This window comes from Equus asinus, chromosome 1 (assembly GCF_041296235.1).
Source record: "Equus asinus isolate D_3611 breed Donkey chromosome 1, EquAss-T2T_v2, whole genome shotgun sequence".
NCBI classification, from domain to species: Eukaryota; Metazoa; Chordata; class Mammalia; order Perissodactyla; family Equidae; genus Equus; species Equus asinus.
Window position 1 is genome coordinate 192,735,621 of NC_091790.1, and position 27,089 is coordinate 192,762,709.

Sequence of the window (27,089 nt, forward strand, 5' to 3'; positions counted from 1 at the left end):
CTGGGAATGCGTGTGTGACATGTGTGGGTCTGTATTTTGTTACTGACACCATGACTTGCATTTCCTCTCTCTTCTCTCCTCGGCCCCAGCTCTCCCGGAGGCTTCCCCACAGACACATTTGCCACTATCTGCTCAGACTCCACATGCCAACGTCTAGACTCTCCTTGGGTCTTAGTGCCTGTGGGCTTCCCTCTTTGGGGCACTAATATCCTCCAGGTTCGCACACTGGGTCTGCAATATTCCACCTTCTGGTCAGTCACGCGTCATACTGCTTCTTCCTTTGAAATGTCCCTGGCACCCATCGACTCTTTTCAACTGCTACTTCCTTGGCTGAGGCCTTCTCCCCTGGTGCCTGGGACCTGTAAGGCTCCACTAGTGACCTTATGGCCTCTGCCTCTTCTCTTCCAATTCTTCTGGGACACAGAGTCTAGAACATTCTTTCCAAAAGAATACTTTGTGCATGTCACCACCCCTACTCAGAAATCTCCAATTGAACTCTGTACTTGCAGCTTGGTCTGGCCAACCTTCCCTTCTAAATTTCTCTCTCTCTGCTCTCCATGTTCTTGGCTCCAGCCCCATAGTCTGTTCACTGTGAAGGGGTTCTGGAGATGAAGAACAAAACCATGGTGGTATTTTGTCAAGAAGCTCACACCACTGGCAGGCGGGTGAGTGCCTTGGCCTGAGGGCTGGGCTGGGCGTTGGGAGGGAATGTTTCTTTCTTTGGACTCCAGTTGGTTAGAGGGCATTAGCTCTTCCCGCTAAGGGGAGCTTTAAGGACAGCACTGGCCTCCAGGGGGCAGCAGATGCCAGGTGGACTCTCCTGGAGTTTAGGCAGAGGGAGGGAGGAGAGGCTGGCAAGCACAGCTGGGCCTCAGCAACCCAAGGCGCTGCAGGAAGGGCCTAGGAACATGGGGTCAGTGACTCTTCAGTGACAGCAGGAGATTTGTGGATGGCCAGGCGGATGTATTCAGTCATACTTTAGGATTAGAACATACACACTCCTCTCCTCTGGAGGGGTGTGCGTGTATGTACACACACAGGAGTGTTGTCAGTGCAGACTGATATTAAGACTGAAAAAATCTAGGGAGATTCTTTGGGAGAAGTGGTAAGACTGGAAGATGGAAGTAAAAGTAAAAGTCTTAGACACCAGAGGCAGCCTGAGCTGGGACTCGGAGATTATTCATTCAATGAATATTTCCTGGGTGTCATCCATACTTCAAGCAGCGTGTTAGGTGCTGGATTCTGCTAATTTTCTGCAAAAGGCTGGAAACTGGTGGGAAGAAAACCTGTTTCCTGGTCCCTTTTAGTTCCACCTGCTGGGATTCTGGTGACATACTGATGAATTGATTTTCCCTATGACTTGGAGAAGGGACAGGTTTTATCTGTCCAGAAAGGACATCATGTGGACCCAGAAGTGTGGTGAGAGGGGGAGGGGCCTGAACTGGATGATCGCCAGCATCCCTTGCAGTTCTGAATTCTTTACCAGGCAGATGCCAGACATAGAAGGATCACAGCATCTCTTTTATCTTATTTCCACAGCAGGACAGATGGAAGCAGTAAGAGGTACCATCTCAGAAACAACTCCCTTAGTGAGTCATTCCTGGGACCTCTCACTGGGGCCAGCAGTCAATACAAAGAGGGCCTGGGTCTCTCAAAGGAAATAAGCTTGGAAGCAAATATTTTCTCACAGAGTTGAAAAGGACAACAGAGGAATTTTGTCTCTTGTATATGACATTGGAGGAATTTTGTCTCCTGACTAGGTTTGGTGGGAAAATACAATTCCTGATGCTCACGCTGTCAGTCCCGCCTGTCTTCCCCTCTGCTCCCCACTTACCTGGTTGTGGACAGTGTTCAGCTGGTTGTTGAAGGTCATGGTCAGGTTGGTGGACGTGCTGGGGGCCACATGTGTGATGAAAGGGGTTTTGCTCTGGTTCACGGTGTCATACATATTCACCCGACGCTTGCAAATCTCCATGTTCTGGAAACATGATTTGACGCTGTTCATGCAAAAGGCAGAGACAGAGACATAAGGGAAAGAGAAGAGGGTAATATAGGATAAAGGGGAGGAAATGGAGAGAGAAAAGCAGAGAATGGTTAATGTAATAAACAAGACGACTGGGGAAACTTAACTTTAGATCCAGATTTCCTGGGTTTCTCATGCAGAGTCTGCATTTGCAAGAGTGAACGTTATTTGGATGAATTTTCCCCACTGCCTTACTGGGTCTCTCATCCTGGATGGGTAGAGGTTCCATAGCACAACGGACTTGATGGCTCTCACTGCATTTATTCATATTGCTGATCTGCCTCCAACTTCACTGCTCATTCCCAGCTTTCAATGTGGTTTCTGGTCCATAAACAAACATGTAAGTTCTCTGATCGGGAACATTACACAGCAGCTTAGGACCTGCGTCCACCATCCCCAAAGACAACTCCTAGCACGCATCCTTCCCAGCTACTCTGGGACACCTGCGCCATCTAGAGGACAGCCAGGGAACTAGCCAAACCAATATCATGACCCTACTGCCACTTTCTCCCCACTGGAATTGTGTGTGTAATGAGAACAAGAATATTAGTAATTAATAATACTGGCTAACATTGATTGAGAGCTGTGGCATCTGTTTGTAAGCACTCTTCACTCAGTCCTACAACAACAATGAAAGGGAGGTATGATTGTTGCCCTATTTTATGAATAAGGATGAAGCTTAGAGAGGATAGGTACCCTGCCAAGGTCAAGAGCTAATTACTGGCAATCTTCACATATACATATGCATCCTCTTTAACTTCCTTCATCCTTCCTTTTTCCTTTTTAATTCTTCTCAGTTACATGAAATAAAAATTCTCTCCCTCTTTTTCTTCCTCCATTGCATTTGTGAATCAAAACAAAGCCCTAAATATGAAAGTATAAAAGTGTTGCTGTTAGCTGAACCTATTGTGGTAATCATTTCACAATATATGTAAATCAAAGCATCATGCTGTACGCCTTAAACTCATACAGTGATGTATGTCAATATTTCTCCATACATCTGGAGGAAAAAAAAGTGGTGTTGTCACCGGCATCAAGGAAAAGGAAAGCCACAAGTGGCCTTGATCATTGAAGTTCTTGAAAATCCACCATAAAGTGTCCTTCAGAATTTACACATTGTTTCTCATTCACTTCCGTGTCTTCTCTAATTAAACTTACTTTTCCTCAAACGCTAATATTCAAGATAATAATACAGCATTTAAATTTTGATTTTAAATACTTAATTATAAATACTGTAATAACTAAATATACATAAAAGAATAGTTTTCTACTATTTTAAGATTACAGATGTATACTATAGGTATGCTATATTTGGGGTCAAGCACCTGCTCGTGGGCTATCCCAAACACATCCTTTCCATGAAAGATGTTCTAAACTGACTTAGACGGGCTCAGAGAATCCTTTTTTCTGAGTTAATGACTACTTACGTTGGCCATACAATGCACATGAAATAAACATTTACTGACTGATGACCCTGGAAAGAAAGGAAAATGTATCTATGGTAGCTGATACCTAAAAATACTACTAATAATGCTGGTAATGCCAACGTGTTTTGAGCTTCTGTGAAGTACCAAGCACACTGCTAAGTGCTTTCACATGAAGGCTGAAGGAATAAAACAATGGATTTTGTATTCTTTTTGGAGTGCATTTAAAGCATTCAATGGTTTTGTGACAATTCAACCCAAAGCTTTTAGACTCAGGATCTTCCAAGTGAAAACGTTGAAATGGTCTGAGTTTTGAGTTTCAGGAAAGAGGCAAGCACTTTCACTCTGGGTTAATCCTATGAGAATGGTTTCTAAGGAATTTGTGCACTAGAATCCTGGTATGGAGAAATGAGTGGGGTCTCTTTCACCCATTAATCTAGATGCTGGGGTACCTCTGGCCCAGCCCCGAGGGTAGAGGTCTTCAGCAGGCAGGCCTGTTGGATGCTTCTCACCCTGGAATTCTCACGGTCTTCCTAGCAAGTTCTAGGGACCCTTGGGGAGCAGGCCTACTCTCAGGTAAGCCTATGTGCTTGAAGACCCGTCTTTCCTTCTGAGGGCCATTTCCTGAGTTCTAAATCATCAGTGATCCTCTTGGGTCCCACACCAAGTTCTGAATTTGAAGCTGATGCTCATGATCTCCATGCTTAGTCTTCACCAAGTACAGTGGAGCATTCTATTGCTGCTTCCTTACAGAGCCCAGAGAGGCACAGGCCTCTGAGGTCATTCAACCATGCCCCCAACTTTATGTGGGTGACTCTCTCACCGACTTAGTGCAGATGGCTAACAGAGGCTCTCTAGAGGGCACCGCCTGCGTCTCCTATCCATAGCTGTTTCTCAGTCATCCCACTTCACCTGTGAATATACAAAGGCTGACATCATGGGAGCCCTATCCAGTAAATCGCCAAGGCTGCCTTCCTTTTGTGGTACAGACTGACACCTCCTTGACTTACCCCACCACTCCCAGAAACAGGGCAAATCCCATAACAAGAGTTTGCAAGGGATGGGTCCAAGTTCCTTCTTTGTACTGGAGTTTCAAACATGGCTCTAAATTAAAGACACATTGTCTCGTTGTTGCAATGTGACTTGACTTGCTTAACATGAACTGATAAGGAACAGAACTAAAATAGAGGAAGCACCATCGGTGATGGGTGCTACCCACTCATTTCTTGTATGCTGGTTAAGGTCAAATCCAGCCTTGAGACTTGGCCCAGTCTGAGTCTGGCCATGGCAGGGCCAACCCTGATCTGTTAATGTCTCTTATCCCCAGCCTTTCCCCATGTATTCCCTTTTCTGTCTGATTCTAACTAAAATCTGGTGCTCTCATGATCACACTGCTTCTCCCTGCAGACATCCAAGCATGTGACTACTCTTTCACATCCCACGAACCTCGGGGTTGAGAGGCTGAAGTGATATCCCTCATTATCCTCTGCGATCGGCTGAAATGTGTCGCCCAAAATCTCTATGTTGAAGTTCTAACCCCCAGTTCTTCAGAATGTGACTGAATTTGGAGATGGGATCTTTAAAGGGGTAAAATGAGGTCAGTAGGGTGGACCCTAATCCAATTCCTTAAGAGGAGGAGGAAATTAGGACACAGACATGTAGAGAAGGAAGACCATGGGAAGACACAGGAAGGAGATGGCCATCTACGAGCCAAGGAGAGAGGCCTTAAAGAAACCAACTCTGCCAAGCACCTTGATCTTGGACTTCTAGAACTGTAAGAAAATAAATTTCTGCTGTTTAAGCCACTCAGTGGTACTTTGTTATTACAGCCTCCACAAACTAATACTCCCTCCTATTCTCTTGCCACCAATGGCCTTTGCTCTCCCCCTCATTCACCGAGGCCTGTGCTACTGGCTTAGTCCTCCACTTTAACACATTCCCTGCCCACCAAGGGAGACCTCGGAGGTCACTGAATATCTGTCAGACACCCTGGCTTCACAGTTACTTCTCATCTCCAGTGACCTCTTGTCAATTCTAGCCACCCATTCCCTGACTGTCAAACCAGAAATTGCTCCACTTCTCCAAACCACAAATTCAAGCATCCCTCCCCTGGGCACATTTTCACCCATCTGGCTCATCTGACTATTACTAAAATAACCAATCTGTGAGTCGATCAGACCATTCAGTCTCTTTGGACCCCTCTCAGCTTCACTTCCTTTCCCTTTCAGCTAAGCCTCCAATAGCCATCATTTTGGATTACAATTGCTCTATTGCCAACGTCATAAGTCTGTCAGTCTGTCTTTTTCTTTTAGCTGCCTTGCGAAACTCCAATCTGGATGAACCCCACTATCTGTTTTCTCCATGCCTTCACCTGGGGAGTTCAGTTACGCCCTACACTATTCACGTCCAACCTCCATGCTCAACAATTCTACTGTATTTCTCTGTTCAATTTGCTCTGTCACCTTCTGCTCCAACTACCTAAACTTTTCTTGCTCTCAACAAGGGAAGACAGAAGCTGTCTGAAGAACTCCTTCGATTTTCCTTGGCTAAATCACCTGCCCACGTCCACGTGCCCCTCCTCCATCCACCCTTGGTGACAATGGCCCATTCCTCCACCTGTGCTCCCAATCCCAGCCCCTCCCACTGTCTCAGGAAACTTATCTTCTGAGCATCCTTTATCTTTAGTCTCTCACTTGCTACCAGACACTTCCCATCAGCATTTGGAATTGCTCAAGCCTCTTCCATATTAAAATCTCCCTTGGGCCCTCCCTTGTCACCCTTCAATTTCTTCCCTCCTCTTTCACAGCCTTCCTTCTCGAAAGGGTACTATTTCTTCACCTCTCCCTCAGTCTTTCAACCTGCTAAACTGGTTTCTGCTTCGACCATCCACTGAAACAGCTCTCACTAAGTTACCAACAACTTCAAAGTTGCCAGATCTGACAGGGTTTTTTCCAGGCTCATTTGACTCGATGGTGCAGCAGCAGACAGATCTTTGTTAATCACAACTCCAACCAGCCATTTCCCTGCTTACAAGTCCTTTAATGACTTCCCTTCGCTCTCAGGATGAAGACCACAATCCTTACCACAGAAGGCCTGTCCCTGGCTTCTCCCGGGGCCTCATCTCTCCCACTGCCCGGGCTGCTGTCTCCACACACGAGGCCCTTTCTGCTCTGGCCGGCCTTTCCACCAGTTACCTCTCACTCCTCCTTCAGCGGTCACTTCCTCAAGGTCTTCCTGCCCTGCCCCAAGCGAGGCTCCCTTCTGACATGTTCTCTTCACATCCTGGACTTCCCCTGATAGCAGCCTGCTTAGTTGGCGATCACTTGTTTAGGACCTTTCTCCTTCCTGTTGACTGTAAGCACGCTGAATGAATGAATGAACGAAGAAACCCCAATCCAAACTAGACTGAGTCCACTCTGGAAGGGTTCTGGGAGTGACCTTTGGCACTACAAGTGGCTTTGCTTCATGGATGCTGCCATCCTGAGCACCTCCCTTCATGCACAGACCCCCTGAGTCTGGCGTCCCTAGCCTTGCGCTCTCCTTGCTCCACCATTCCCTCCTTTTTGGTGTAAAGCAAACTGCCACTCAGGGTCCCAATCTGGCCGCCACCTGTTTTTATAAATAATGTTTTATTGGAACGCAGCCTCACTCATCTGTTTATGTACTGTCTATGGCTGCTTTCACCTACAATGGCAGAGCTGAGTGGTTGCGTCAGAGACTGTATGGCTGCAAAGCCTACAATATTTCCTATCTGGGGCTTTAAGGAAAAAGTTCGCTGGCCCCTAGTATAAAGCATTGAGCAGGACACCTACTGTGTACTATGGGGAAAATCAAGTAAGTGTGTCATGGTGACAAAGGGGTGGTTCAGGGTTTCGATCGGAGTGATTCTCTTATCAGCATCTATGGTCAGCATCTTCTTTAACAGGTCGATGAACTCCCGCCGGTCTGCCTTTTCCACCAACATGTCACTCCCTTCCAAATCTGTTGTCATGTTCACCTGGAAGGAAGTAGGGACAGGTTACCAAGACCCCATTGTGCCTCCCCTCTCCCCACTTCCCTCATTCTCTGCCCTGCAAGTGCACCCTAATCTCTCAACCACCCCTTCCTAATTCCCAGAAGGCTGTGTGCCCAGGTGAAGGCACTGCCATACGTTATTACTGCCCACAGGATGTGGCTGCTCTCTCTGCAGGAAAGGCAGGCAGCAGGCCAGGCACAGGGAAGGGAGAGGGCTGCTGCCGGGACCCGCAAATATGTGTAAGTGACAGGCTATCCAGCGCTCCTGCTTTCCTCAGTTAAGTGGAAATGTGCACCCCACATCACACCTCACTGGAAATAACCACAAGACGAAAAGAGTTCTGGAGGTTGGTTGTACAGCAATATGAGTGTACTTAACACTACTGAACTGCACACTTAAAAATGGTTAAAACGGCAAATTCTATGCTATGTGTATTTTACCACAATTAAAAAAAATAACCACAATCAAGCAGTAGGAAATAAAAGGCAAAAAGATTTGTTTATTTAACCTGCAGAGGGAAGTGTTAGGGGCCTCAGTGCCCTTTCCTGCATCTATAGTTTATCAGTCCTCATAGCCCCTGAGTTAGGGCAGAGTTATTTAATCCCTGTGTTCACTGGGGTTACCTCAGGACAAGGCAAGCGGGATATCTGAACACAGGATTTTTCTTCCAAGAGCAAGACTATACCAAGATAGCCTTTAAAAGACTGGTTTTGTGGTGCTTTCTATATTTTCCAAGACACGCTCTGGAAAGCAATTTCAGCTTTCTCAGACAATCTAAGCTTCTAATCAACTGACAAGTATACTTTACTCAGAATCATGATTTTTGGTTACACTCATCTTCAGGAAGAGGTGTGCTAAGTGTTCATTGGTCTATGGCTTTATTTCTCATTGCTTTTAAGAAAAACTCACTTTGGGTTGCCCTGATTTAGACTAGTCTTTACACTAAAAATAGCTGAAGTTCTAGAATTTTCTCTGGGCAGAAAGGTGAGAGTCTCTGGTCCCTTCAGTGAGCTGAGAGAGACTGAGGGAAGTGGGCTGAATTGTGTCCCCACAAAAGGTATGTTTCAGTTCTAACCCCCGGTACCTGTGAATGTGACCTCATTTGGAAATAGGCTCTTTGCAGATGGAATCAAGTTAAAATGAGTGAATACTGGAGTAGGGTGGGCCGTACATCCAGTGACCGATGTCTTCTTAAGAGAAACAAGAGGGAGATTTGAACACAGAGACAAGAGGAAACACAGGGCTGAAGGCCATGGGCAGAAGGCAGAGATTGGGACCCAGCTGCAGGTGAGTGAACATTGAGGTTTGCCAGGGGCTACCAGAAGCTAGGAGAGAGGCACAGTTTCTTCCCAGAGCCTTCAGAGGGAACATAGTCCTGTTGGTACTTTAATTTTGAACTTCTAGCCTCCAGAACTGTGAGAGAATAAATGTTTATGGTCTGAAGTCACCTAGTTTGTAGTACCTTGTTACGACAGCCCTAGGGAACTAATACACTGAATCATGGGCATTAAACTCAAACGTCCTAACGGGCTTGAATCCTTCTCATGAAAGCATCAGTAAGAGTGGCCAGTACTATTTTACAAATGGGAACCAATAAACTGAAGCTATTTTTAAAGAGCTGGTATAAGGTTTTAAAAATGTCCCTCAAACCAAATGGTATTCTTACTGAGGCTGGCATACCATTGTTTAAGGTCAAGGTCAACCACTGCAGTTGAACAATGTGGATTTCTACTCCCTTCCTATATTACTCTCGCAGAAGTCTTGCTGTGCTTGGTTGTTGAAAGGGCTAACACTGCATACTCACCCATGGAGCTTACCTGGGCCATGTCATCTAAACAGTTGAAAATGTACTTCCTCGCTTCTTTGGACTTAATGCCCGTCTCAGCTTCATGGTCATCTGGTGTCTGGTCAAGAGAGGAAAAGGCCAGTTGGTAACGTGAATTATTTCCTAGTCACTGCGACTCAAGCCCTCAAGCTGCAGCTCCTCACGGAGGGTCTTTTTCCCACCTTTCAGAGAAGGAGACTTTGACTCTTCTTAAAGTGCCTTGCACACTAATTACTTTCTCTTTTCAACCTCCACACCAACTCATCCCTCTTTTGTCCTTCCCATGAACACCTGTCAGGGGCCTGTTCTGAGTCCGGTCCAGAGGATTCTAAGATGAGTAAGATAAGCCACATTTCTGTTAACCTTACATTGTTCTCTAAGTTTAAGGGATAAGGTAAGTTTCCCTATGTGGAAAAGCAGAAGCCCTTTTGCACGTTTTAAAATTTTAATTTAACAAACCCTGATATATATATAGCTCTCACTATGTGCCAGCACTATTCTAGAGCACATGAACTTATTTAATATCCTTCACAACCAATGCTAGGTAGGACGATTACCACCCCGTTTTCCAGAGAGAGAACCAGGAGTGGAAAGCTTAAGGAGCTTGCTATGGTCATATGGCCAGTGAGGGGTCGTGGGCTCCTGGTCTGGGTTCTGTGTGGTCCCTCTGCCTGGGCCTAGGCCCACACATTGGTTCCCACTTCTGCCTCTGTCTAGGAAGCTACTGTTTCCAATCACCATGGGTTTGTCATCCACGATCACAGGTAATTAACCCTCAAATTCTCACTCAAGGACAGCACACCTGGAGCTGCTAAGATCCAGGCCTTGAGCACGGGAAGGGCCGGACAAGTAGGACTGAGGCTTTCAGCTAAGACACGGAAGTGAACCCTGCCAGGCCTGGCCTCACCCTCTTTCACCTGAGACTCTGTTACTGGACCTGACCTTGAGCAACTCACCCTCACAGTTGCCAAACCCCAGCCCTGCCATCAATAGCCTAAGAGTGCTTGCTTAGCTCCCAGATTTCTTTTCTAAATCTCTTATGACTATTGGCCACACATTATCTTTAAATCAGATTAGAATTTGGCGGTGGTTTCTGTCAAAAAAACACCCACCCACTCTCTTGCAAAAAAAGAAATACCTAAAATGGACATAAAACATACTTGAGACTTGTGTTATTTTCTCCTTCCCAGGAAAATGCATTAATTTTAATTACTAGGCACAGATCAAAGCGAAAGCAAAATATGTTTCCGTTAAATAAAACCACCCGAGTCTACAGTGTGCAATCCAGTGTGCAATGACGCGCTACACCGCCTGCCGGCTGGGACCATCAGATGTCTCCCCTGGCCTCGGGTGCCACGGTGCTTAGGCGTTTCCTTTGTCTGGAAGACCCTCTTCATCCTTCAGGGCCAAGCTCAAATGCTCTTCCCGGGCCCTCTGCCACGGGCAGTATGAAAGGCTCCCCACTCTTGGCTCCCAAACTCTGTTCCTACCAGGAATAGGGCACTGTTCTGGGGGGCGAGGGCGTGTTGCATGCGTTCAGTCTCCCTCTGGACTGGGAGCTCCCTGAGGGCAGGGGTGATTCGTTTCTCTGTCTAGCACAAACCAGACAGGACATCAAGGTTTACTGGATTAAATCCTGGGAGTTTAACAATCAGAGCTTGGGACTTGAGCTTTGCAGGCGGCAGCAGGCCAAGCAAAGTGCTGCTTTTGCACATTCAAATTCGTCCATGCCGTGTACTTATCAACGACAGTCGCCCCTCCCCATGTCGCTGACTGAATCAAGGGGAGATCCAGGATCAACGTGCTGATGGCAAAAGCCCCCACTAATCAGACTGTGCCCTTCCTCCCTGAGTGCTGGGAGTCGGCGAGATCGGAGGGCGTGCTCTTCCTACCTTCAGCCTCCACAAAGGATACGGTGAGTCTGTGTCACGGTTGAAAAACCTAGTTGTCTTTGTCCCTGCGCTTAATAAATATTCAGCTGGCAAACCCTGTGTTTGTGAGATATACCGAATCTGCAAGAAAAGATGAGAATGAAGTCAGGGCTTCTCCTGTCACTGTACATATGGTATACTGATGGCGCTAGTGCCTTTGAGAAAAATGACAATTTTATAGGGAAGGAAAGAAGTAATCAAAGAAAAAGGGAAAAGAAAGAGGAAGAAAGAAAGAATCGTGAGGTCCAAGAGAAGCAAGGTTCAGGAGACAGCATCACAGCCCAAAACCCCATCCACACGCTGTGTTGTAAATGAGGTGCAATCCACGTGAAGGATTCATGCTTGCAGTGAGTGCCTGTGCTACCTGGCCTCACCTGATCGTACTCGGAAGCTCCTGGATACAGCGGCCAGCCCAGGAACAGCTCCGCAATGACACAGCCCAGGGACCACATATCAATCGCCTCACAAAATGGTAAACCAAGGATGATCTCAGGGGCCCTGAAGAGGAAGAACGGAAGAAATCATTAGCAATTCAGAAATGCAGGCAGCTTTTTCTATATGAATTCTACATCAAATCCTACCTTTCAAACCTGGGATACCATCACTGACCCCCTCTGAAGGGCCTGTGGTTCTTGTGCTGCGTTGCAATGAGCCCCCCATTTTTTGGGTTGGTCCTCCCCGTTAGCAGGGAGCCCTGGCAGATGGGATGGCTGGCTGAGATGAAGGTTGGTCCATGGCTCTAGAAGAGACCTGCATCAGTTGGAACCACATCTGTGGGCTTCATTACCCTAACAGTCCAGCCATATGAGCTAATAACCACTTTAGAGGAACTCAGGTTATCTTTTATAGCTGAAAACCTGGGAAACCAATCTTTACAGGATGCCTGGTTTTTACAAAGGAATTCTGAAATATAAGTATTCTATTTTCAGTAATATACAAAACAAGTTGCCTCCACCCAGAATAACAGGATGAAATCCAATATCTGTTCATGCCACCGATCCCTGTCTTCAGAGTTTGTACCACACTTTCCCAAGGAAACACTGTTTTTTTTCATTAGGTTCTAAAAAGTCAATTTCCTAAGAAGTTCTGTAATATTACATGTATAAGAACCCTGTTCATGAATATATAGTCTGGGTATTTATCGGAATTCCATTACAAACTCATTTCTGACTGTAGGAGTTATGTCCCTTCACATGATAGACAAAGTTACATGCTGGAGCTTCTGAAGGAAATCACCTAAGCTCAAAAGGAAATTTCACATGTAGCTGGCAATCAAAACCAAACAGACCACAGAGCGCATCTTCTTTTCTAAGAATCTGTCATGATTAGGTAGGGGTACATTTTGGAGAAAACCAAGTTCAAAGTATGAGATATGAACACAGCTTTTATTTTTTAAAAATGTAGCTCAAGGCATTCTGCTGATAATGAAGTCAATAACCCGACTTCTGTTTTCTCTGTAAATGTCCTAGTTGATTAAGCAATGCAAGAAGATTCTACTCTCCTGCCCTTTCAGCAGCCTGGAGTGGGAGTGGAGGGAGCTGGGAGACCTTCTTATCTTCACCCATCTAGCATGAAGGAGGGAGGAGGGTGTGATCAGAAGCACCTCCCCTTGTCTTGGAGCTTCCAGCTGAAGTTTTCCCCACTTAAAGAGTATCTCCCCAGCTTGCTTCTTTAAATTTAATCTCAGCACTGCTGCTGGCTGCTTCCAGAGTGCCACAGTCATCGGTCTGGGCAGCAAGACATACTTTGCCTAAAATCCAAGACTGGTGCTGCCCAGGAGAGAGTCACTGCTGCGGACGGGGAGCAAGTTGCCTTGGTGCTACTTGCTGGGCCTTCGCTGTCCCTGTCCCCTCACTGCTGGGCGTCCTCAGCAGCCTGCAATTCCCCTTCTTTTTGGGCTGTGTCTCCTCCAGTCCCAGTTGCTAACCATTCTGGGGGACACGGTAGGCTGCTGTTGCCCCTGGCCCTGATGACTGGGATGCCTGTGGTTGTTTTATGACACATCACTGCTGGACTGTCCTGCGTCATGGGGCCTTCACCTCCCACAACTGGCCTACGTCACTGTGTCCAGGGTTGCCCACACACACCAGGGCTCCCAGAGTCACCTGATCATTGTGTGTAATTGATGAGATTATTGCAGGTTGCCTCTAGCAATGAAATCTCTGTAGAGATGGTTTTGGTTTATTTAAAAAAACACATCCCTTGGAAAAGAAGGGAATATCTGAAAAGAATATTACAGAGAAAACAACACACTTGTATTACATATGTGTCAGAACCTGCTTTTCCTTCTGCCTCTCTGTTCTAGAGTCAAATGAGTCCACCTGCCTCCTCTCACATGTAGTCTCAGGCCTCTTCCAAGAGTTCTGGCCCTGGTTCCGGAGAAGGCCCCCCTTCGGCAGGCTGCTGACTCAGAGTCAAGCACCTCTGCACCTCTGTCCCACTCCTGTGACCTGTAACCCCGCCCTTTGCAGCCTGGACACTCCAGTCTCCAGGTTGGGTCTTAGGAACAGGCTGGTCTGGTTCCACAGGGACATCTCTGGACTTGACCATGGGCTGCCCTTCCTACCCGGTTAATCAACTGGTTCTCATGCCCCTACACAGGCCATTTGGAACCCATGCAAACCCATTTCCCAGCTTCTGTTCCTTGATGATGTGCGAGGCAGAATCCAACAAATGAGGCTCCAAGCAAAGGGCACTTCAGTGATGTTCTTTGACAAGAAACACCAGACAGGGGCATCACTGACTGACATTACATGAAAATCGCTCTTAGTCCATTTTCCACTAGAAAATGAAATGGCAGCCATTCATGGTACCAGGATATGTACAGCAGAGTATTTTTCTTGCTGTGACCATAATGAACAAATGTTCAAGCGTCAGGCTAGATAGTTGGGAGATGAAACAGAAGGCACAGTCCTGTCCCCGAGGGGTCCCCCTAAAGCATAGGTGACAAGTGAAGCTGAGTACGAAACGTACACAACACAAACACACAGATACCAAAGCACAGCTAATTGAAGCACACGAACATGCTCTAGCATCTCCCATTTTAAAAAATCAAGCAGGACACAAGAACAAAACAAACCACAACCAACATCAAGCCTTTCCTGACCCCTCACTCCCTGCAGCGGCTGCCCTGTTTCTCTGCTCTCCCTCTGAAGGCAAATCTCTGAAGAGGAATCTCCAGCGGTTTCCACCGCTTTGCTCACATCACCTTCTCACCCTGCTCTGACCAGACTCCCACCCTTGCTCCACTCAGGTGCTGTGCTTGTCAGGAGCAGCAGTGACCACGTTGTCACATCCATTGGTCAGTGTCTCAGCTCTGTGACCCAAGAGCCACATTTCCCTCACACAGTTGACCATCGTTTTGAAACACTCAGTCTTGGTTTTCATGACACCACACACTCTCATGTTTGTCCTGTCTCTCTGCTTGTGGCTTGTCAGTTTCCTTTGGTGGCTTGTCCTCCTCTATCCAACTGCTCCATGATGGCAAAGTCCTAGGATCCTTCTCTCCTCTCTCTTCATCACTGTTTTAGGTAATTGTTAAGGGTTGAATTGTGTCCCCTCAAAAGACATGTTGAAGTCTTAATCCCTGGTACCTCAGGATGTGACCTTATTTGGGAATGGGGTTGTTACAGATGTCATTAGCTAAAATGATGTCATACCAGAGTTGGGTGGGCCCTTAATCTAGTAAGACTGGTGTCCTTATAAGAAGAAGGAAATTTGGACACAGACACAGAGGGAAGAAAGCCATCTGAAGACAGAGGCAGATATTGGAGTGATGCTGCCACAAGTCAAGGAACACCTGGAACCATCAGAAGCTAGAGAAGGCAAGGAAGGAGCCTTCCTTAGAGGCTTCAGAGGAAGCACAGTCCTGCCAACACCTTGATTCTGGACTTCTAGCCTCCAGAACCGTGAGAGAACAACCATCTGTTGTTCTAAGCCACACATTTTGTGGTACTTGTTTCTGCAGCCCTAGGAAACCAATTACTTATATCCACTCCCCCAGGTTTAAATTCTATTTCTATTTCCAAATGTCTGTCTCCACCTTGGACTTCTCTCTGCTCCAGAGCTATGTTTGGATGGCCTGACATCTCTATGGGAATGTCTCATGACCACATCAAACTTCGTGTGTTTACAAGGGAACTGTTTTCCTCTGCCTTCCTCCCTACCCCCCTCAAACATTTTCCTCCCTCTGCCTCTTTGTTTTACTAAATGGAGTTAGACCCTTACCCCTAGGCCCCACCCCTGCCCCTGCAGCTACTTGTGCTAGAAACCTTGGAATGATATGATTCCTCTCTCTCTCTCTCTCTCTCTCTCTCTCTCTCTCTCTCTCGTCCTCACTACCCCATCCATCAAAATGGCCAGCTCTAAAGTTTATCTCAGACTGGTGTCTGATTCTCCACCCCCGCAGCCACCACTCTGGCCCTGGCCACCCCATCTCACCCCTGGAGCTTCCTATCCAGTCTTTCCGCTTCGTCTTCATTCCTCCAATCCACTCTCCCTATAGCTGCCAAAGCGAGCAGGTCACACTCCCTCTGCTTTAAGCCCTCAGAGGCTCCCCACGGCACTTAGAATGAAATCTAAATCCCTCCATGGCCCACAGGGACCCCCAGGACCGGGACTTGCCCAGCTCTCCACTGTCATTTCAGTCCACCCTCCTAGGTCAATAAGCTCGAGTCTCGTCTGTTTCCTTTCAGTTTCCAGAATACCCAAGCTCCTGCTGGACCCAGAGCCTTCACGCAGTGTTGTTGCCTCAGCCTCGAATGCTCTCCCCACTGGCTCTCAGATGGCTGCCTCCTTCTCATCCTTCAAACCTCAGCTAAATTGTCACCGCCACAGACAGGCCTCCCTTGACACCAGTTAGTCTCCATCTACAGTGCCATAAATGTCACTTTACAGCACTTTCCCAATAACCTGCTTACTGTCTGTCTCCCCCTGCTGAGTCCATGAGGGCAGCACAGTGCCCAGCATTTAGTAGCCACTCAATCAAAGCTTGATTGAATAAACCTTTATTAAATATAAGAAAGTGCTGAAATATGTGATTCAGATGAAAGTGCTAAGGCAGTGTAAACAGGGAGTAGAAAGGTAAATCCTCATCAAGGAGTGGAAGCTCGGCACGAGGGGGCAGGATTTAGTGTGAGGAAGAAAGGCCTCCAGGCGGGCGGGAACCACAGGAGCGGAGGCCCAGAGATGGGGGAGAGCGTGCGGCGCACACTCACCTGTGCAGGGCTAGCCCTGGGAGTCAGAGGATACCTGTCTGTAGGTGGCTCACAAAAGCAAAAAAGCCAGAGAGGGTAACAGGAGTGGTTGGAGGTGGCACCAGAAAATGCAGGGTCAGGACTGCCAGGCAAAGGCCTCTGAGATTTAGGCGTCTAGAGCTTATATCTTCTTAACTCTCTTGAAGCCACTACCCCACTCAGCTCCCACTGCTATTAGTTCGAGCCAGCGGCTTCAATCCAGGCCTCTGCTGTAATCGCCTACTGGTCTCCTGCCTTTGCTTTCAACCTTTTCCAATTCACTCTGAAACTCTCCCTCACCCCTAAGGATGTGTCCTTCTCTCTGCACACACAATACATTGATGGTATTTCTGACACGGCCTGCCCCTCTCCCCTCCCTATTTCCTTACTCAAACATACCCTGCCCACTTTCTCTGTGCTGCTATACCAGGTGATGAAGATATAAACATGAAGAACCAGACAGGTCCAATAAATATTAATTGAACACCTAGTATTCTAAATACATGTTCAAATATCTGCCCCCCACTTGTAAAGGGCAGGGTCTGTCTCTCACTCGTTTTCGATCCCCAGTCTGGCACACAGTAGATGCTCTATAAATATCTGCTCAACACCCAGCCCATGAGCCCCTGGGTAAAGCAGGCACTTCTCTCTCTGGCCCGTCAGTGATCCTTGGGGGACCAGAGACGGTTCTGCTGAGATCTTGCAGATGCCTTGTCCCTGTTCCCCTAAGTCCACAGGGCTCTGAGTTCTGGGAAGTTCAAAGTCCAGTCGAAAGTCCGTTTCTTTTTGTCTAGTCCACCTGAAGCATGTCTACTCTCCAGTGAAGAAGAAACCTTCTCACCAATGGTTATTCTAAGTCAGAATTTGGTTCAAGCTCCACCCATTCACTCGCTGATTCGAATATTCAACTGCCATTTCCTACTATGTGCCGGGCACTGTGCTGGGTGCTGAAGATGGAAAAATAAACTAGTTCCTATGGCTCCTCCAGGAGTGCATGGTCTAGTTGGAGGCAGCAGCATGCAGGCATGCTTCGTGCCGGGTGTGTGCCCAGGACGCGAAGGAGGGACTACCTGGGGGAGGAGAGGCAAAGCAGGGAGGGTTTCCCAGGAGAAGTTTGAGCTGAGTCTTGGTCAGGGGACAGGTGAGGGTGGCCTCCAGGCACAGGGCAGGATGAGTGCACGTCCTCTATCGCCCACGTCCCTGCTGTGTCTCCAGCACCCAGCACAGTGCCGGTGGCATGGTGAGTGCTCACTAGACATCTATAGAAGGAATGAATCTTTTTGCTTCAACCCCACACCCTCAGCAGGCACCAGTTTTACCCGAAGCTGGCACCATCTCCTTGGCAACACCTCCTATGACAAGAGGCAGGCTACTTGGCCTTTCTGTTTCAAAGTTTACGTTCTTTTTAAAAAATCCCATTCCAGTTTCTTCCATGGGGGCCGTTTCTGATCTCTGTTCAGTTCCACAGCAGGTAGGACTGCTGGCTTGGAAATGGCCCTTCCTGTTGGGCTCAGAATGGCCCAGGTTCTGCTAATGATTCATCCTTCATTCGCCACCCCACAGAATCATCTTCCAGAGTCTCCTCATTGCTATTTTGGGACATCAAAATACTTTAAACATACATGAAGTGTCAGACAAAATTTGCACCCAAGAAAGAGAAAGATTGTTCCTTTCCAACATTTTCATAGCAGGAGGTTGAGAATTCTATTTTTCTATAGAAAAAGAATAAGCAACTATCATTTTCAACACATCAATTATTGAAGCTTTGATATTTTGCTCCATTAGCTCTCCTGACAGCACACGGAGCTGACAGGGTGTCCCCAGATCACGTCCAGATCATGTGGCCCTGTGGGGACATGACTTCCCACAGAGGTGTGGAGACCATACAAGTCGAGCGGGAATGAACATGTGCTTCGGAGCCCTGTGCTCACAGGCAGAATCCAGCGCCGTCAGGTCCTAGCTGTACGCCTACTTCCTGAGGCTGGTATGGGGATGAAATTAAACAGAGCAACGCACGAAGCACCTAGCAGAGGGCCTGGCAGAGAGCAGGCAATCCACAGATACTAAGTCACTTATCTATAACATCTCTAGGTCCATGTGACAACAATTAAATAAACAGAGCATCCCTTTTCCTCATTTTTAAAGCCCATTTTCCTCCTTATAAGTTGAAACATTAGGAAAGCTGTATAAATATATTGAAGTGTACATATTAAACATTTGTTTCATTTATTTACATAAAAAAGGTACAAAGATTAATATTAACAACTAAGTCCCTACCATCTAGCTTTAGAAGGAAAACTGCCTGCCAGCTCCCCCTGCTTCCTTGCACAGGGAAGCACGGCCCTAAACTGCACTCCCCTTCATGGTGCAGTCTCTGGTTCACCCAGCCTCCTCGGCCAGTAAGACCAGAGTCAATGTCCTGCTCATCTACGCAGTCCCCTAATAAAGCAAGGGCAAGGTTCACAGCCACTCCCAAATTGGGCAATAAATTTGCAACACTAATCAGAGCACAGGAAGAACTGTGCATTTCTGGAAAAATGTTACTCAATTTCTCCGAGTTTTTATTTCACCATCTATAAAATGTGATTATTAATTTCACTTTTTTTCTTGACTCTACAGCAGCTTATGAAGATAAATTATGGTTGGTAGGATTATAAAGCAGTTTGAACTCCTTGGAAGCAAGACACTCTATAAGTCCATGGTATTTCATAATCACTGATATTATAAGGTGTACTCGAATTGAACTGCAGTGAAAAAGCCCGTTCCCACAAATATATGTAGATTGAAAGTAACCTCAGTATGGCTGGGGCAGAAGCAATCAAAATGTAAAATTGTATTTCAGATGGGTTGTTAAATCTTATGTTTCCACTGCAAAAATAAGGAGACTAGGAAATGCTGACATGAGCTCTGAGCCACTATTTGAGCTGAAGACCAGGAGTGGGAGACCAGGGATTACATCAAAGCAACAGAGGACCCGAGGATGGCGGCAGGAATCTGAGGACTAGGAAGAGGCTACTTTAGAGAAATTGGACCCAAAAGCCTGAGGGATCAGCACAGAGGACAACCTGAAGGGTGAGGGCTGGAGAGCACCGCGGGGCAGCCAAACAGACAGAATACAGCCTCTGACCAAGGGTGGCCTACTAGGAAAACAGGGAGCAGCATCCCTAAAAGACTCATAGCGTGTCTGGGGACCCAGGAAGACCCAGTGGAGATCTAAACAGCGACTGAGCGTGGCTAAACCACCGCCAGCCTGGGATTTGATCTTAGTAAACAGGAGGTATGAGAGAAACAGCTTTGTCTTTGACTGGGGTACTGAGCAGATGAGAAGAAGGACAAACGGGCCCAGGGATGGAGCTCCAGGAATGAAATACAGGGTGAGGTTGACCAGGAGCCCACTCATTGTCTCAGTTTGCACTGAGCCAAGGTGATAAGGAGAATGTCTGCTCTTGTAATGGCCTAACCAAACACCATGGACCCTAAGATCTCTATACATGCTCCACAGCAGGGTAGTTTTGCCCTTAATAAGCCGAAGATGACATTGTGGTGGAGAGTTGCTGCCCAGGAGCAAGGCTCTGACTCCCAAAGGAGCCCTACGAAAGACACCACACTCTGCCTGTGGGTGGGTCCGGCTCGATGCTACACATGCAGCAAAACTGTTGCAGACATACTCTAGAAGTTCTACTTTAGCAGCCACCACCGATGTCCATCAAACTGTGTGCTGATGAGGATCGTTTCAAGACGCTCACTGGTGCTGATTCTGTCATAATTGAATATCTCCAGCTAATAGAAATGCTCAAGGCATCAGAAGGAATCATCATATCCATATGGAAGGTTGATTATATTTAATCACAGTTTAGTCTAGATGTTGACATCATTTTCATGCCCCACTTGGACAGTCTCCCAAAGGAAGCTGGCTTCCTTGATTCAACTGGCCATTTCCAGTATAATGTTAAAATCAGAGAGGTAGTTTTTTTGATTTGCATTGGCAATGAACATCTTGGCTCTGAGGAAGATTTTCCTAGTGTGCACTAAAAAAAAATATATATATATATATCCCCCTGCCATGCTGATCCTAGGTTCCCAGTACTGCTTCAGATCTGCAAAGTGCGGAATCAAGATCTACCTTTCTTGCTGATATACCAGAAGAAAACGTTAGATCCAGAACCTAACTGAATATAATCTCCAAAGGCTTCCAGTGATGTTGGTGTAAACTGGAAATCAGTTCTCTGATATCCTGAGCTTCTTCTCATGCCAGCCTCTAAATTCCTAGTAAATCTCAATGAGAAATGTTCCTAGGAAGAACCAGCTTGGTCTCCACAATGGGTCATTTCAAAGATATTCACATGCCCTGTAATTCTATAATTCCTCCCCCTCTTGACATGCATTATGCCTATTTTTCCAGTCACCAGCCTGGTGGCCCTGTATCTCCCAGTCTGTTTTCTGGTGCCTTTACCATGAAGCCAAGGGTTGCTGGAGAAAGCCTGGTCTTGCTTCCTACCACCCACCAGGACTATGATATCACCAGGATTTATGCTTGTACTGTTTGCCCAAGTAGGTGCTTGATAAACGTCTGTAGAAGCATCCGTCAGTCAGGGAAACGGAATCACAGTTGTCTACATGTATCTACATATAGCAACACCTTTTACACATCTACTGCTCCAGGTTCTTTTTTAAAGTTTTTCTTAATCTTTATTTTTTTTTTATTGTGACAGATAACATAGACAAAGTAGTGCACAAAACAAAAACGTATAGCTCCATGACTTATCAGAAAGCAGATCCAGTGTCCCCACCAGCCAGGTGAAAAACACAACATGGTTGGCATCACAAAACCCCTCTCGCATTCCTGCCATACCCCAGCCCCTCTCTGCATGCGTGGTGACATGCAGCCGGCATGGCTGTGTGTGTGCATCAGCGGCGTGGACCCCAAGCCTCAGCTGGGCTCTGCCCTCTGCCCGGAGGCAGGCTCCTGAACAGGTGGGCTACACGGCAGTTCCAGCCCAAATTAAGAGGGACTCTGCACAAAGGCCGGGAGCTGGGAAAATGAGCCAGCGGCTGAGAGAGAAAGGAGACAAAACCACAGGCATTCTTTTTAGTTCCTTTTGTTGATTGTTTTTCTTCTGCTTTGTTATTAGTCTGCTGACTGAAACTGAGGTTTGGAGCTGTTGCACATTTAGTGCTTCCCCAGGAAGCCTGCCAATACCAGGAAGGACTAACCCAAGTCACACTGTCACCTGCGGTCACCTTTCAGCTTCCTGGGGCCACTCCTCTTTTCTCTGCACTGGGAGGGAATTTGGAATTTCAATTCCTGTGGATCAACGGTAACACAGCTCCTTCCCTTTATTCAGAGTGGCGATACATCACCCACCAACAGAGTGACAATGAGATGTCAGGTCGGGGAAAAAGCTGGCTTCTCTCACCTAATCAATTAATTCCAGGCTCACCCTTGACCCCAGATGAAAGCACACCAAGACAGTATTACCAACTTATGTGCAACTGCATCGATTTAAATGTGAAACTTCTCATCGGTTAACTCTTAGCTTCAACTGGCTCACAGTGAGCACTCAAAAATGTCTGTTGGATGAACAAATGAAACAACACAAGGCTGAGGAATCACGATGGTTTCCTGCCGGGGTCCCCGAGCCTGCACTGGGGAGGCCCTGGAGTTCCCAACTCTTAGCAAAGACGAGGTTCATCCAGGGAGAATTTTCCTTCCCTACAGCACCATCTGATTATGTGGCTTGTGGGACTAAATTGGGAGGCATTCATTATGGCTGATGGCCTGGGATAAGAGAGACAGGGACTAAGGATGGAAAGCTGCTCCCTGTTTGAAAGGGAGATGCATTCAGTGTCACTGACTGGAGATGCACCAGTTGAGAGAGCAGAAGCCAGAAACCTGAGATATGAAAAAGAATCCACTGAGCAAAGATGCCAAACACATATTGGAGGGTGAATTTCCATTGCAGCCACGGGGCTATTTCCCATGTCATCAGAGGAGGGCTTCTTCTCTGTATGGCGCTGTTGATAGAGAATTACTGAGAAAGAAGGGCCGAAGGCCTTTATTACGCTAACTAAACAAGTTTTCAAGTGAAGCCAAAAGCCATCCCAGCGGATGGAGCAGGTTCTGACCCAGGAAGCACGGGATGCCTCCCGTCTCCAAGCAGCAGGTGTGAGCAGGGGAGGAGGAGCCAGGTGGATGAGGCTGGCCTTGCTCCCTGGGGAGGCGCACACCATTCCAGCTTTGCCAGCAGACCAAACCTGCAGAAGAGGACCAAGGGCACGGCCGTCACCCAGTTCTACAGCAGGAAACATCGCAGAGTGGACTTAACCACGGCCCGACAGAGCTGCCATGGTCAAGACAGGGAGGGAGCTCCCAGGGTGGCTGGTTGTTTCTTCCACGGGAGTTAGGAACAGGAGAGTTTTGCCAAACAAAATGGGCAGAAATTCCACGTTTCAGCCAAGGGCAGCTTATTTAGGGAAAACCGTCCAACATTCAACTTTTCCTAAAGGAGTCGAAAAAACCCAAAAAACAAAAAATCAACCCAAAACCCTATTTGCTTTCTTGTGTCTGTTTGGGTCATGGAGGAAAAACTAAGCTGGCTCTTCACAGCTCACACTAGGGGGTGCTGGAGTGCAGCAAACACAGTGATCTGAAAGGCATCTGAACCTTCATCTCCTATGGGACAGAGGGATGAAACCCACCAGGGACGGCCGCTGAACCTCACTACAAGAAACCCACAGCAAACCGCAGAGGAGAGCACAGAAGATGTTTCTGTCAGGGGAAGGGGAGTAAGTTGTCCCCCCAGATTAGGATACCACTGCCCCATCTTCCAATAAACTGTTTTTCTCATCCTAACAATGGGGCCTCTTTTTACCCCAGGAGCTGGGAGTCTTGGACCTTGCCTTCGGAATGGAGCAGGCTTCAGCAAAAGAGATCAAAATGTTCATTCTCTTCTCTTGAGCACTGAACGCTCCTCAAGCCAAGTGCACAAACCAGCGTGTGGAATCAGGGAGTTACCACACACACACACAGCAGTTGGAACTAAGAGGCAGAGTAAAAAGAAAGGGAAGGAGGGAGGGAGGGAGGGAAGAAGGAAGAAGAGACTTACTTGGTGGGAGAAAGGGAGGAAACAGGGTAGAACCCTCTAGACTCATCAGAGAGGAGGCCCCGGACACTCCCGGTCATCCCCTCCCCACCTCCTCCAGCTGGCCTCTGTGGAGAGCACCCCTTCTGGCTATGTGTGAGCCTTCCAGGCTTTCAGCTCAAATCCTGCCTCCTCCAGAACTCTTCCCTCCCTGAGGCTCTCTCCTAGTCTAAGTTCCTACAACGCGAATTGCATCCACTGCCGATTCAGCTTCCACTCACCCTTGCACTGATAGTTATTATCTTTTAAGACCAGAATAATCTATAATCAGCTCCTCAATGAGACTGGAAGCATCTCAAGGTGGCGAACTGTGTATTATTTATCTCTGTACACCTTGCAGCACCCAGCAAAGAATCTTGGGGTGGGGGGTCCTCCACAGATGTGGGTTGTCACGCTTCACACTCATGAGCTGGAAGGGGCTATGGTATCACTATCTTCCTTCCCTACCACCAAGCACTGTGCAAGAACACAGGAAATGCTGGATACACAGACGTTTGCTGAACCAAAGCGATCATCTGAGGAAGAAGTAAAAACAGCGATTTCTTACTGTTTATGGATTCATGTATGTATGTATTTATTTTTAAGGAAGGAGAAAGGGTAGGGAGCAAGCAAACTCTTTCTAAGAAGTTCTTCTCTGATAATGTGGATTTCCATGGGGACATCTGAACAGAAACCCATAAAGCTCTACGTGTTTTTAACGGGAGAAGCTTGACATAGGATGTTTGTATCTTTAAAAAATATATAAGCTGAAGAGTGGTGAGTGAAAAAGGAGAAACTATCTGGAGATGAAGAAAAAATAACAGGTGGAGACAGGAAGAGAGAAGGCAGTAGAGAGATTTTCAAAATTCAACTAAAAAAATTACAAGTAATTAAATGGATGTTTGAAAGAATGGCAGTCATCACTGGTGTGAAGTTTCTTTATTGCCAAAGAAGAAAAGTTTTTAAAGTAACCGAGTGGCTGCTTGTCATGCTAGCCTCTATAGAGCGTCAGCTACATAGTAGGTCTTTGTATGTATGTATTTAGACTTGCCCTGGATCCCCCATGAGATCGAAAGTTCCTTCAGGAGAAAGAACCTATATTTGCATCCTAAGGAAGTGCTCAGCTCCTGAGTGCAGCCGTGTTGCTCTGCACACAGCAGGTGTTCAACTAGCGTTAACAACCTAAACTGAGCTAACCAAATTCTGTCCCCAGTTCGAAAGGCTCTGACACAGAACTGTCTAGTTCCTTTTCATTCGGCCTCAGAAAAAGTTTTTCAAGAAACAAAATAACCCCAAACATCCCAAAGACTCAACTCTAGATGCCATTCTGAGGCTAAGTGGAACAATTCTGCTTGACTCTTTGACAATGCTAACCTGTGTGAAGATGAAACGGAAGTCTTCCGTCTTCCCTCTTCTGGGGTTCCCTGGCTTTACAGAGGCTGAAAGACTTCAGATAATCATAGAGCCCAAAGTTACAGGCCATCACTGGGGACTCGCCATTCAGACCAGGAAGTCGATACCGGAGGAGGGACGTGTAGATGGGACAACACTGAGTGTTTCGGGTTGCACAGTGGAAAGGCTGATGAAAGACACATGGCACACATTCTCCATCCTTGTTATCTTTCTTCCCTGGGATTGCATCAATAGCTTAACCGTGAGTGAGCATCGCTCCTGCATGCACCTTAACGTTTGGTTAAAATGACTATTCTGCAAGCCGGAGCTTACGGTCCACCAGTGGTTCTGTCCTCCCTCCTACTGAGCAGCCACACCCCACACATTTCTCATCGGCCTGTCGGGATCATCATCACTGAGGACCATTCCCAGGACTGTCTTGCTCGGCTGGGGGTGGGTGGGGCAGAGGGAAGGAAAGGAGGCTGCAGGGGTATCTTCTTTCCCTGTGTGTTTCCTAATATGTATTGTGTTCAGTAGGGACAAATATTTGTGTAGCCTCTGTATCCACCATTAATACTGGGATAAAGTAATTAGTGACTAGATTTTTCTATGGGAAGCAGCAAAGCTTGGCGGGTGGGGAACAAAACCCCAAACGGAAGAAAAGAAATGCTAAAAGCTGGCCTCTAAAGGTATTACTCAAAAACAATATGGGAAAAGGCAGAACTGTATTTCCTCTGTTCTTCTAAGGGGAAGTTCAGAAAAAGGTCAGAAAGAGAACAATGCAGGCCATCTATCATAGCAGCCTCTAACCTAGAAAGGTTACTTACGCACTGCAGCCTCATTTCTCAATTCTGTAATTACCACCCCCCTCCACAGATCGCACGCCACCTCGCCGCCTTATGAATTATACATTTCATTTCCATTTACCAACACCCTGACTTGGTGACCACTGCCAAGGCGGAGTGGGCGGGGGTGGGCTGATGCCAGCCCCTCCCAGGTGCACAGCAGACGCTGCTCGGCTCCGGAGCACCGGCACACGCTCACGGATTCTACTTGTGTTGACCTTCAATTCCCAGCCTAAGGTTTTGTTTATTGAACAAATAAGCGCTAGCAACCGGCGGGGATTTTCCTAAGGGAAATCACATTGGGGCACCTTTCCTTCCTCTTCACGTTTTTATTCAGGTGAAATCGGGTTAAAATGGCTATTAAGGGTGGTCTTGAAGGGGCAATGGCAACGTGTAGCCGAGGGTGGGTGTGTGTGTGTTTGGAAGCATCAGCAGTGCCACTCAGTCCTACTGTTTGAGTTGGGGTGGGGAGACTGGAAAGAAGCTTCCAGAAATGGATACTGTGAGGAGTAACCCCTCTCCCTGTCTCATGCCTCTGATTAACTGGCACCCTTCTACCAATACAGAGGGCCCCAGAGAATCTCTGGGGGCTGTCTTCACAAGTGCTATCAATATATCAAAGGGGGCACTACTCTGTGGTCAGGGTGCCACTTCTTGGGGATTTTCTTTTCAGATCTTTAAAAAAACATTAGGTTTAGTAGAAAAGTGTCATCTCAGGCAACTGAGAGAATATGAGAACAAGGAATAGCCTGTGAAGCAGACAGAGGTAAGCAGTAACTGAAAGAATTTCCTTGAAAAGCAGATGGTACACCTGCGTCTATCAGTCTAAGATGTGAAACAGGTAGAATTTTTAAATTTATGTTTAAAAAATGATTTTAGACACATTCAGGGAAGACAAAAATAGGATATTTAATTTCTGAGGTTGATCTCAAGAACACAACAGTAAATGGGATGAATATTAGGGGCAAATCACTATGATATGTTATTCCCCTAGGTTTTTTGAAAAACTACTCTCATTGTTGGATCATTTGTTTAAAAAGGATTTACCGAGAGTCTGTTGTGAGCACAGCCAGCCTCCAAGATGGCCCCCAGTGATCCTCGCCTCCTGGTATTCGACATCCTTGTGTGGTCCCCTCGCACACTGAATAGGGCAAACCTGTGTAACTAACAGGATACTGCCGATATGATGACACGTGACTTTGGAGATTAGGTCATAAAAGATGTCGTGGCTCCCGCCTTGCTCTCTGTTGGATCACTTGCTCTGTGAGAATCCAGAGGC

General features: G+C 47.0%; 1 protein-coding gene across 9 annotated transcripts in view; it reads right to left on the bottom strand.

Moving 5' to 3' along the window:
• The window catches only part of HIPK2 (homeodomain interacting protein kinase 2), a 174,361-nt gene that overhangs the window by 37,715 nt on the left and 109,557 nt on the right, over window positions 1–27,089 (bottom strand). For all 9 annotated transcript variants that reach the window (XM_070514545.1, XM_070514547.1, XM_070514530.1 and 6 more), the window contains 5 exons: window positions 11,593–11,716; window positions 11,180–11,299; window positions 9,280–9,366; window positions 7,260–7,444; window positions 1,835–1,997 (listed from right to left, as the gene is read on the bottom strand). In XM_070514545.1, the coding sequence (XP_070370646.1) occupies window positions 1,835–1,997; window positions 7,260–7,444; window positions 9,280–9,366; window positions 11,180–11,299; window positions 11,593–11,716 (679 nt within the window). The remainder of the gene's footprint in view (window positions 1–1,834; window positions 1,998–7,259; window positions 7,445–9,279; window positions 9,367–11,179; window positions 11,300–11,592; window positions 11,717–27,089) is intronic.